Source organism: Chlorocebus sabaeus, chromosome 8 (assembly GCF_047675955.1).
Source record: "Chlorocebus sabaeus isolate Y175 chromosome 8, mChlSab1.0.hap1, whole genome shotgun sequence".
Lineage (NCBI taxonomy): Eukaryota > Metazoa > Chordata > Mammalia > Primates > Cercopithecidae > Chlorocebus > Chlorocebus sabaeus.
Genome location: NC_132911.1, coordinates 133,836,314 through 133,849,036, shown reverse-complemented (window position 1 = coordinate 133,849,036; position 12,723 = coordinate 133,836,314). Strand labels below are relative to the sequence as shown.

Below are 12,723 nucleotides of genomic sequence, written 5' to 3'. Positions count from 1 at the left end.
CCAGGGCCCAAGTGATCCTCCCATCTCAGCCTCCCAAGTAACTTGGGACTCTAGGAGCATCACACTATACCCAGCTAGTTTTTAATTTTTGTAGAGACAAGGTCTTACTATGTTGCCCAGACTGGTCTCGAACTCCTGGGCTTAAGTGATCCTCCTGCCTTGGCCTCCCAAAGTGCTGGGATTACAGGTGTGAGCCTCCTCACCCAGCCTTCCTCTTTTTTTTATAACCTACTTTATAACAGACTAACACATATTTTAACACAATTTAAATAATAAGAAATGAGGACGAAGGGAGAATAAGGGTAGCAGAGTAAGGTGAATTCCAGGAGTGTGATTTCTCCACAAAGTGAGTAATAAAAAGTCTCATACAGTGTGTGGAAGTAAGCCATGGATTTGACCCTAAGATTCTTACAGGCAAGAGCAAAGAAAGAAATACAACTAATTGTTAGGTTCATGATAGCCTTAAGACTAACGCTATTCTCACACTTGAGACTCTTGTAATTAATACCTGAGAGCAATTTCCCCCCTCCCCCTGGCCCTCCATCCTTTGGCATTTAGAGAAGTGTCTGCAGTGCACGTGGGAAACCATAACATGCACTGAAAGAACATTCCAGAAGCCCAAGTTCTGATCCAGGTTCTACCTGTCCTTGACAAAGTGACCTCTGGGAATCACTTACATTCCTCATCTTTGGTCACTGGGAGTTAGAATTGTATTTTTATTTAATATAGAGCAAATAATGGATGAAAAACTATACCAAAAATTGGTTTACTGCCTATATTGCAGGCCTGGGACTTCCAGGTAAAAAAGCTCAATACTTGAAATGTCTGAGACATGGATATTTACTACTTTTTTTTTTTTTTTTTTTTTTTTTTGCTTTTTTGGTTTTTCTTCTTGTTTGTTTTATTACATATCTACTTTTTGGAAGTGGGACTGTGATTGTCCCAGTTACTGATGAGGAAATTAGGCACAGAGAAGTCAAATGGCTTGCATAAGATCGCAAATCCAGGAACTGCAGAACTGAGATTTGAACCCATTTCCAACTCCAAGGCCTGTATAGTAATTCACTGTTCCAGAATACTCCTGTAACAACCAGGCCATTCTCTGCCCCCTCTCTTTCCACACACTGTTCTCCTGTAGCTTCGAAGCTATAGTAGGTGACCAGGAGTCTTGGCCACACTTTCTTCCATTGCCTGTCCAGGATGTATCTCCAGGTCTCTCTTAAACACATCTGTATGATACACTAAGATCGTTTTCCAAATTGCACAGAGAGAAAAAAGGGATTGAGTTGCTTCCATATTTTTGCTCCTCATTGTTCTCTTTTCAGTACTGTTTTATTTTCAGAATGTTTTCTAAGCCATACTTTTCTTCTTAAGCGCAGCAGGTAGCCTTTGCATAGCTATGAGAGTGACAGGATTCTTGTCAACCAGACGCTGGCAGGGACTGTTGACTGCTCTGTGCCAGACATTGTGTTAAAAAGTGGTGTTATCGGCCAGGCGCGGTGGCTCACCCCTGTAATCCCAGTACTTTGAGAGACTGAGGCAGGTGGATTACTTGAGGTCAGGAGTTCAAGACCAGCCTGGCCAACATAGCGAAACCCCGCCTCTACTAAAAATACAAAAATTAGCCAGATGTGGTGGCACATGCTTATAATCTCAGCTACTTGGGAGACTGAGGCAGGAGAATTAGTGAACCCAGGAGGCAGATGAGGTTGCGGTGAGCTGAGATCGCACGCCATTGCACTGCAGCCTGGGCAATAAGAGCAAAACTCCGTCTCAGACAAACAACAACAAAAAAAGTGGTGTTACAAAGACATAGAAAGCAGGGTCCATTCTTTGAAGTGACCACTCATTGAGCTATATTAGCATCATTTCTGTTTCATGCCATTGAAGAGCTGTGAATAATATTACCTTGTGTCAGGCTTCTTGTGGTCTAGCACTGTGTCCCATACTTCATAGTTTATTTCCTTTAATACTCATACCCATCTAGTGTAGTAGGTACCATGGTTGTTCCCAGTTTATGTATGAGGAAATTGAGGTTTAGCAGAATAAGAAGTCACCCAAACTCATACCCACTGGTCAGTAGTACAGCTAGAATTCAAAGCCACACTTGTCTAGGTCCAAAATCTGCACCCCTAATTAACCACTCCTGGTAAGAAGCTGGTTACAAGGGTTGGTCAAGTCAGCTATGGAAAAATTCCCAGAAAGTGACTCTAAAGGTGTTCTTTGAAGGTTGTGTAGGAATTCACCAGAACTGGAAGGAGACAGGCCTTCCTTGCAGGGAAAAGGAACGTAAGGGGCAAAGTGACAGAGACATAAAAACTCACACCATCTTTGGAAAATGGAGACTCATTTTGAGAAGCCAAAGAGTAAGGTTAAATGAGGACTCTGGACATTTGGGCCTGTGCGCATTAGGCAGCAGCCCCTGACATGATGACTCATCTGTGCGACAGCAGAGTGAATGACCACAGCAGAGCCAGAGGGCCTCTGCAGCCCTGTTGGTCTCAAATTTACTCATGTATAGCTCATGCAACCTGCATTAGTAATCACTTGTTTGGAATGTTTTCTGCCTGAAAAGGGAATTAGTGGATGCAACAGTTCGTTCCCCAAACATAAAATTTTCCTTGACGTTTTGATTGTTACAGCTCATTTAAGTGGGAAAGTGTAAGATTTGATATCTAGCCCTGAAGACTCAGCATTGAGCACAGTGCTAGAAAGAAATGCCTACCAGGCCAGGTGCAGTGGCTCACACCTGTAATCCCAGCACTTTGGGAGGCCAAAACAGGAGGATCACTTGAGGCCAAGTATTTGAGACCAGCCTGGGAAATACAATGAGACCTTGTCTCTACAAAAAAAAAAAAAAAAAATTAAAATTAACCAGGCATGGTAGTGCATGCCTGTAGTCCTAGCTACTTGGGAGGCTGAGGCGGGAAGATCGGTTGAGCCCAGGAGTTTAAGGCTGCAGTGAGCTATGATAATGCCACTGCACTCCCACCTGGGCAACAGAGCAAGACCTTGTCTCTTTAAAAAAAAAAAAAAAAGCCATGTGTGGTGGCTCACACCTTTAATCCTAACACTTTGGGAGGCCAAGGCGGGAGGATCAGTTGGTCTCAGGAGTCCAAGACCAGCCTGGGCAACTTAGAACTTAGTGAAACCCCATCTTGAAAAAATAAATAAATAAAAAATAAAGAAGAAAATAAATGCCTACCTTAAAGAACATCACAGCTCAGAGGATTTTATAAGAGTTACCAAAGAAGTCCTTAAATATTAAGTTATATGGGCTCATGGACATATACTGATGGTTAGTTTAATTAAAATTGAATAAAACTAAATGTGAAAGCCTTTAGTTCTTCTGGTAATGCCAGTTTATCTCATTTCTTCTTGTATCAATATCATAGAATTACAGCACATTCTGTCCAGGAGGTGAGCACCCTGCCAGTCTCTCCATCTTCAGTAGGTGCAGTCGGACCAGGAGGTGATAGGTGCTAGAGTGTGGTGATTTACAGTACAGACCCTGGAAGAGGGCTGCTGGCTTTCCATTCCAGCTTTGACCCTTACCAGTGACCTAACCTTGGGCAATTGACTTTACTTCTCTGTGTGCTTCTTCATATATAAAATGAGGGGTGATTATACTATTTATCTCATAAGCATAATTACTGTGAGTATGCAGCACAGTACCTTGCTCACAGTAAGTGCTCAGTAAACGATCGTTGCTGTTAATGTTACTATCAGGGCGTCTTGATGGATAATGAAGAGCACATTGATTTGTGGTCAGGACTCCCAGGTACACCACTTCCCCATGGGACCTGCAGCCATTTATTCATTTAGTCTCATTTCCTTATCTTTGGAAAAGGAGTAATGATGCCAGCCTCATGCTGTGAGGAAGGAAGGCTGGATGAATATAAAAGCATGTGGGCAATCGGCAGTGCTGTTGAGCAGATTCATGGTGTAGTGAGGATCAGTTAGTTTTTTTTCAGTCCTGCCCTCTTCATCTGCCCTCCTGTTGCTCACCCTCCTCAGCCAGCCCATTCCCAGTGCCACCTAGGCAGTATTATAGTCTTCTAGGCAGAGGAGGAGAGGAGGCTGCTGAAGGAAGAGAGCAAGAGTTTCCAGAGCAGTCACAGGAAGAAAGGGCAAGGAAATGAACTAGAACCCCAGAGACAGGGTGCCCATGCAGGGTCCCAGGGAATCCTCCTGGGTACCCGCAGCTTGGGGCTCCACAACTGCGCTGCACTCCTCCCACCACGAAATGAATCATAGAAGAGCCCTCATTTATTGTCTTGTGACCCTCTCCTGGACATAGCACACTTACCTCCACCTGTGTGCCTCTGGTTTTGCTGCTCACCCACTAGAAAGTTCTTCACCCGTCCAGATGCTATGTCTTCCCCAGACGGCATTCCCTACTCCCTCTCTCCCATTCCTGCCAGCAGTCAGAGTTTAGAAAGTATTTTCTCCTCAATTGACAGCAACTGATGTTCATCTCATTACACATTGTTAGTATATTTCCTATGTGTAAATCTCACCGGCCAGAGCATAAGCTCTGTGAGAGCAGTGACATTTTATTTGTTTTTGTGCCTTCTGCTTCACATTTATGCCTTGCACATAGTAAATGCTTAATACATCTTAATACTTGGCTGGGTGTGGTGGCTCACACCTGTAATCCCAGCACTTTGGGAGGCCGAGGCAGGTGGATCCCTTGAGGCCAGGAGTTTGAGACCAGCCTGGCCAAGATGGTGAAACCCCGTTTCTACTAAAAATACAAAAATTAGCTGGGCATGGTGGTGTACACCTGTAGTCCCAGCTACTCAGGAGGCTGAGGCAGGAGAATCGCTTGAACCTGGGAGGCAGACGCTGCAGTGAGCTGAGATTGCACCATTACACTCCAGTCTAGGCAACAGAGCGAGACTCCATCTCAAAAAGAAAGAAAAAAAAAAAAAAAAAAAAGTTAATATTTGAATGAATGCCCTGTAGTCCCAGCTACTTGGGATGCTGGGCAGGAAGAACACTTGAATCCAGGAGTTCAAGGCTACAGTGAGCCCTGATTGCATCACTGCACTCCAGCCTGGGTGACAGAGTAAGACCCTGTCTCGGGGAGGGGGGGAAGGGGAAAGAGGAAAAGAGAATGAATGATGAGTCAGTAAGTGCCTGAGGGCTTGGGCCAGCAGATGACCCCTTATCCACCACCCTGCTAATGGTGTTCACACACACATTCCACTTGTGAGTTGTGCGTTTCTCCTGAGTCTGGATACTAGGGGGTAGTCTCCTAGCATGTGGACCTCTTGGTGAACCTGAAATGTATTCTTCTTTCTCTACCCTCAAACTAAGGACAGGATCCTGAGCCAGTGGGAGCATCACCAAGTTTCTATGCTGTTTGAGGTCTTGCCACAGAGCAGCTGGTCACCTCTTTGATACACTCCTTTACCAGAAATAAAAAACCGCAAAGCCCAAAACAGTGCTCAATTTTGTTTTGGTCTTATGCCAGAAATGCATACTGTTTTGGCTTGGGTCTTTTAAATGCCATTCTGGAACTTGAGCAATGCCTGTCTATAGGCCAAACCCATATATTCTCATACTGCATTTCCCCATCTAAAGACATACCTTTTCACATTAAATTTTCCTTGTAGGTAACGATGGGGGTCCATCCTCTTCAAGTAAGACCACAAACAAGTTTGAGGGACTATCCCAGCAGTCAAGGTAAGCCATCTCAGTGCTTCCTTTCCCCTGTTGGATCCACTGATGCAATGGACAGAATTCTAGAAATGAGTTTTCATGGATTTCCCAGCGCTGCTCAAAGCTGTGGTCAACCAAGTGGGGCTGGCCACGACGAGAAACCAGACGTTCACTCTTGGTTTGCGTGCACATCTTGTGGCTGGACTGGACACAGGTCTGCAGACCATTCTCTAAGCAACACCGCTGTCTACCCAGTTCACAGACAGGAGCTAACCTCACTTCCTGGTGGTCACAGGGTTGTGCAATGGTCTTGAACAAAATTCCTGTCAGAATGAGTTTTTATTTTTCATATTTTAATCAAGTAACTTTGTTACTTTCCCTCTTGACTCTTTTTGCAGATTTGGAAATGAAAAGATAATCCTTAGGGAAATCTGATTGCCCAGAGATTTTCAAACATAAAAATATCACTCTTTCAAGTTCTGTTTCTAAGATTTTTTTTTTTAGGCTAGGCTGACAGCAATGTTCTTTTCTTCCCTTTTTTCACTGAAATTGTATACTTGAGGAGATCTCTTACGGGCAGTTTTTATCCAGCCTTACCCTAAAGTGTTTTCTCTGGAGGTGCCATCCAAGAAAAGGATAGAGAGCCACTTCCAGACCCCAACTTCAGGGAAAAAGAGTCAGCTCTTTTCCAGAGTTTCTGAAAGGTGAAAAAACAAAATCTTTTTTTGAGATAGGGCCTTGCTCTGTCACCCAGACTAGCGTGCAGTGGTATGAGCACAGCTCACTGTAACCTCAACCTCCTGGGCTCAAGAGATCGTCCTGCCTCAGCCTCCCGAGTAGCTGGAACCAGAGGCACGCAACACCATACTCAGCTGATTTTTTTTTTTTTTTTTTTGTAGAGACGAGGTCTCAGCATGTTGCCCAAGCTGGTCTTGAACTTCTGGGCTCAAGCAGTCCTCCTGCTTCAGCCTGCCAAAGTGCTAGAATTTCAAATGCGAGCCACCATATCCATGCTTTTAATACCACTATCTTATGTGCTGTTTATAACCCTGTGAGATAGGCCCAATTACTACTATCCTCAGTTTTGCAGGTAAGGAGAGCGAGGCCCAGAGTGGTTAGGTGGTAGGCGCAGATGCCGGAGCCAGCTCTCTGGCCTGCTTGTTCTCCTGACTCCACATTCCACGCCCCTTCCTTGCCCTTGTTCCCCACCTTTCATTCCTCACTCACCTTCCTTCAGTCCTAATTTGGGGACCCTGTAGAACTAAAGTTCTGGTGTTCTTTTTCCAGAATGAGGAGAATATCTGACACTCCGAAAGCACTCATAAAAGATTTTTAAAGGCCGGACACAGTGGCTCACCTGTAATCCCAGCACTTCGGGAGGCCAAGGTGGGAGGACTGCTTGAGCCCAGGAGTTTGAGACCAGCCTGGGCAACATAGCAAGACCTTGTCTCCTAAAAATAAAAAAAAATCAGCCGGGCATGGTAGTACATGCCTGTAGTCTCAGCTATACGGGAGGCTGAGGCAAGAGGACCACCTGAGCCCGGGAAATTGAGGCTACAGTGAGTCATGATCGCACCTCTGCACTCCAGCCGGGGCGACAGCAAGACCCTGTCTCAAAAAAAAAGTTTTGGCTGGGCACAGTGGCTCCCGCCTATAATCCCAGCACTTTGAGAGGCCAAAGCAGGTGGATCACTTGAGGTCAGGGGTTTGAGACCAGCCTGGCCAACATGATGAAACCCCATCTCTACGAAAAATACAAAAATTAGGTGGGCATGGTGGGGTGCGCCTGTAGTCCCAGCTACTCAGGAGGCTAAGGCAGGAGAATTGCTTGAACCTGGGAAGTGGAGATTGTAGTGAACCGAGATCACACCACTGCACTCCAGCCTAGGTGACAGCGAGACTTCGTCTCAAAAAAAAAAAATAGTTTTTATACAAAATCAAGCTGATTGTGAACTAGAGCCTTTCGCAACTCATTAAGTTTGTTTGTTTGTCTGTTTTTGAGATGGAGTCTCTTTCACCCAGGCTGGAGTGCAGTGGTGCGATCTCGGCTCACTGCAACCTCTGTCTCCCAGGTTCAAGCGATTCTCCTGCCTCAGCCTCCCGTTAGCTGGGACTACAGGGCACACCACGATGCCTGGCTAACTTTCTGTGTTTTTAGTAGAGACAGAGTTTCACCGTGTTGGCCAGGCTGGTCTTGAACTCCTGACCTCAGATGATTGGACTGCCTCAGCCTCCCAAAGTGCTGGGATTACAGGCATGAGCCACCACGTCCAGCCAACTCATGAAGGTTTCAGTACCCTTTCTCACTGCACACAGCACCACCAGCAGAAGGGTCCTGTGTTCATTTCTGATAGGAACAAGTCCAGGTTCCGCAACATTGCAAAGGAGCTTGTGCAAAAGAAGCGTCTGAGCCTCTAGACTTTGGCCTCGGTAGTGTGGGCAGGAACAGTCATCGCCCACACACCGGTAATGGGCAGCTGGGCTTGCCTAGGAAGATGCTGAGGCATAGCACAAGAAAAATGCACCCCAAAAATGTCAGAAGCAAAGCCCTCTCATGTTTACTGTTTCTTGTTTAGTGGTGGCTTTATCTCAGCAATATCCCCCAGTTGCCCAGAGGCAGGAGGATTTCCAGTGAGCTGAGGAAAGAGCAGTGAAGACCAAGGGTGTCCAAGAGCCAGGACAGAAAGGAACACACACTTTTCATCTTCTTTCTTTGACTACTTTTTGTTTCGTCGGTTGGTTTGGCTTTTTCTTTTCTTTTAAATGCAGTTAGCTGAGTCACAAGAATCACTTGAACCCGGGAGGCGGAGGTTGCAGTGAGCCGAGATCGCGCCTCTGCACTCCAGCCTGGTGACGAAGCAAGACTCTGTCTCAAAAAAAAAAAAAAAAGAAGAAGAAGAAGAAGCAACCAACTCTTAGGACATCAGGGCACAGAAATGGAGAGATGAGATAATAAAGGGGTTCTTGGCAGATGGGGCTCAGGCACTTGGCTGCTGCTGCTTCTCAGGCATGCAGGCCTCCTGGTATCCTCTGAGAATCGCCAAAACCTCTTGTTAAAGAAAAATAGTGGCTTCCACCTAATGCAAACCACTGACGGTACTGGGGTTTCAGTTGCAGAGATTAATGTTTGATGATTCAGACAACGTGGTGTGGACCTGTATTCCGGGGACTTGGGCCTTTGTCACCCTCATTTACCTGTCCCCCAAAAGGAGGGCAAGGCCTAGGAGAGCCTGGAGGCCCAAGAACCAATCTCTTTGCTGTAGTGGAAGAAGTGAGGGCTCTGGAGGCCAAGGGAGCTAGGGCCGAATTTCCACTTCTATCTCTGACCCATGCGGGACCTTCTGCCAGCCACCAACACCCCCATTCCCTTCCATTTCCTTGTCTGGAAACACAGAGCTGCTTTGTGGGATAGGTGGGAAGAGTTACTTCTGTGCACTACATTGGGGTCACCACTTAGTATGTGCCAGGTGCCTTCATAAATGCTTTGAAGTGGAGGAGTTGGGCTTTATCATTAAGTGGGACTTTTTTTCATCCTTTTACTATGCCTCCTCAGCCAGGCAAACCGAAATATGGAAAATAGACTATAATCTTTTGTTAAAGACATTTTGAGGCTGGACACTGTGGCTCATGCCTGTAATCCCAGCACTTTGGAAGGCTAAGGTGGGTGGATCACGAGGTCAGGAGTACAAGACCAGCTTGGCCAAGATGGTGAAACCCCATTCCTACTAAAAATACAAAAATTAGCCGGACTTGGTGATGGGTGCCTGTAGTCCCAGCTGCTCAGGAGGCTGAGGAAGAATTGCTTGAACCCGGGAGGCAGAGACTGCAGTGAGCCGAGATCGCGCCACTGCACTCCAGCCTAGGCTACAGAAGGAGACTCCGTCTCAAAAAAAAAAGAAATTTTGAAAGGATTCTTTAGATGATTAATGTAAATGCCTTTGATTTGATTTCCTTGAATAATATTTCACTATTGATATTCTAGCACTTTTAGATACTAAATGATTCTTATTTGCTAATTAGCACCAGTTCCGCAAAGACTGCCCTTGGCCCAAGAGTTCTTCCTAAACTACCTCAGAAAGGTAAGATCTATCATTTTCACATTTACATGTAATTAAAGTGTCACTACCTGCTCCAAGGGGCCCAAGGTTTTTATCTCCCTCGTTCATTGATCCATCCCGAATGCCTAGAGCAGCACCTGGCATGTAGTGGATGCCTAGTAAATAAACATTAAATGACGAAAGGTATTTATAAACTCAAATTTGATGATTAGCAAAGCACCATACTTTTCCAGAATACATAATACTTTTGTAGACATTACATTATTATAATCCCCAGATACCATTCTTTCTCCCCTTATAAACATAATCAGAGAGACCTCGGAACCAATAGCACCTCTACCACTTAGTAGCTGTGTGGCCTTGGGCAGGTGATGTAGTAGCTTCACTAAACCTGAGATTCCTCGTCTGTAAAATGGGGGAAATAATACTTTGTGAGGTTTTGTAAGGACAAAATGAAGTCATATTTCAGAAAGTCCCTAGCAAGTGGGTGGCAAAGGAATCCTTCCCTGGGATGGCATCTGTCATGCAGAGTAGAGATACCCATGCTCTGCAAAGTACAAGAAAGCAGTGTCTATAAATACTGTTTGTTTGCCAAGCTAAGACACTCAGCTCTTTGACCGAGTCTTCTTTCATGCTGACAAGCTTTTCATTTGTAAAACCAAAATTTCAGTCTTATTACAACACAAGTGATAGTTCTGCCTTACCATACCTTACCTTAGAGCTGCAAAATACCTTTAGGGGCATCTAGATCATTCCATCCTTATATAAGCCTGCAAGGCCAGCAGGGCCCACCTTGGATACAGACGGAAGCTCAGAGGAGCTCAGGGCCTGCTCCTTGGATTTTCAGTGCCAGCAGCAAGACTTGTGACCCCAGTCTAGTGCTGCGTTGCCTAGTTTGAATGGAAGTCAAACTGGGGGTTAGTATCGGGAAGCTGAAATTCACCACTCTCTAGAGTTTTTCAGTGAAGTAACACACTTTGAAGAGCACTGACTGGTCAGGCCAGGCTCCTGTGTAGTAAGAAGAGGGGACTCCCAAATGACTGCTGATTCACCCTCCATAGAACAGATACAAGACTTCCCCTGGGTTTGCCGAATCTTAATCTAGGATTGGTTTTTGTTGTCTTTTATTTTTAAACTCTGCCCAAGGGGCTGTTTTGATCTCAAAGGAGTTTGAAACAAGTTTCTCAGGCATGTAACCCCATTTACAATGTGCCCAGACTCTATCCCAGATCAGTCACATATCACCCCTTGCCTCTCCAGCCTGATTCCTCTAGCAGCAGACCCCAGCACTTCTCAGTGCCCATAGGACTTTACTGCAACTGCCATCAGCTCTTCGCTGTGCCTATCCCCTCTGTGCCCTCCTTTCCCTCGCAGCATGGCGTCAGCCCATCACCAAAGTCACTCCCTGATGTGCTCCCTCAGCTCCTGCCCCTCCTGTGCTGGGTTCTGCCACTCAACTGACTTCTGAGAGGCACAGTCAGGGTGGTGGTCTGGCTGTCTCTATGACTGCTGACCTCACATGGTCATCTGGGGCTGCCCAGCAGTCCCAGCACCATGACCTTTCAGCCTACTCCCCCACACTGTCTCTCCTCTCCTTAGGAGCACCTTGTTTCTGTTCCTCATTGAGTCAGCACAGGAGTCCACCCCTACCACCACCTGCCTGATATGGTGGCCGTGGTCCTAAGGTAGACCTTGTACCCTCCCACCCGCTCAGGGACAGACTCCAGCAGGTGTCCCTCCCTCTTTTGCACTGCTGTTTCCTTCCATCTGACCTGCCCTATCAGGGCAGGTCTGCTGTCAATACCCATCAAGACCTGTGTCCCTCCCACTACCACCCCCTTGCTCTACTCCCATTCTTTTTCTGTCTTTCGCGCTCTCGCGCTCGCTCGCTCGCTCTCTGTCTGTGTGTGTGTGTGTGTTTGTGTGTATGTGTGTTTACTATTTGGAATTTCCCATAATAAACATACACAGAAATACAAAAAAAGACACAGAATAGTATCCTACAGCCTCCTCCACCACACCCATATACTTATCACCCATTCCAGCACTTAACAGTTTATACCTGATCTTGTTTCATTTAGTTCCATACCCAGCTACTCTCAGTAATTCTGTAGCATTTTAATCCCAGCCAATTTCATACATATGCAATTCTATTGCATCAAAAAATTTCATCATGTCTAAAAAATCAAAAATTTCTTAATATCATCAAACACCTAGTGTTAACATATCCAGCTGTCTCACAATTGCCCTTTTAAAAAAAAAAATTGTTTATTTGAATAAGGATTAAAATAAAGTCCACACAGTAGAGTTGATTGATTTGTCTGTAAGTGTCTTAGGCTAAAGTTTCTCCTTCATCTCTCTCTTTTTATTTGTTGAAGAAACTGTGTTATTCTTCCTGTAGATTTCTCCAGTCTGGATTCCATCCCCTCATGTTTGTTCATCTAACATGTTCCCCTGTCTGTCATATTTCCTATTAATTGGAAGTTGATTCCAGAAACCTGATCAGATAGATTGAGGCTTTGGCAAAACCACTTCATAGGTGGTAGTGTGTTCTATCACGAGGTGTACACCATCGCATTGTCTCTGTGTGTGAAGTTCACAGCTGTTAATGCTCAGAGCCAAGATTCATCCGTCCATCCTCTCTTCCTATCCCTCTGCAAGCTGATGGGCCAGTGGTTAATCTTCAGCCCTGTCTTCCTTGGCCGTCTGCAGCTCATGGCACAGTCACTGCTTCTCTCCTGCCTGGAACACTATGCACTTGTGTTCTGGACACCACCTGTCCACTCTCGCTGCACTGTCAGTTCCTTCCCGACCCCCTTAGCTGCTTTCTCATATCCTCCACCTCTGCGTGTTGGGCACCACAAGCCGTGCTCATGAACTGCTTCTGCTCTGCATCTTCCCTTACTCCTTAACTCATCCAAACAGTCCCACAGCTTTACACCCATCTGGAAAGCTCCACATTTCTATCTCCTGCCAAAGTATTCATCCGTAATCCAAA

The 12,723-nt window shown here is 45.7% G+C and overlaps 1 protein-coding gene across 4 annotated transcripts in view; it reads left to right on the top strand.

Annotated features, from left to right (window-relative positions):
* ASAP1 (ArfGAP with SH3 domain, ankyrin repeat and PH domain 1) overlaps positions 1–12,723 on the top strand; it is a 395,104-nt gene that overhangs the window by 362,970 nt on the left and 19,411 nt on the right. For all 4 annotated transcript variants that reach the window (XM_008001545.3, XM_008001541.3, XM_073018360.1 and 1 more), the window contains 2 exons: positions 5,622–5,691; positions 9,688–9,746. In XM_008001545.3, the coding sequence (XP_007999736.1) occupies positions 5,622–5,691; positions 9,688–9,746 (129 nt within the window). The remainder of the gene's footprint in view (positions 1–5,621; positions 5,692–9,687; positions 9,747–12,723) is intronic.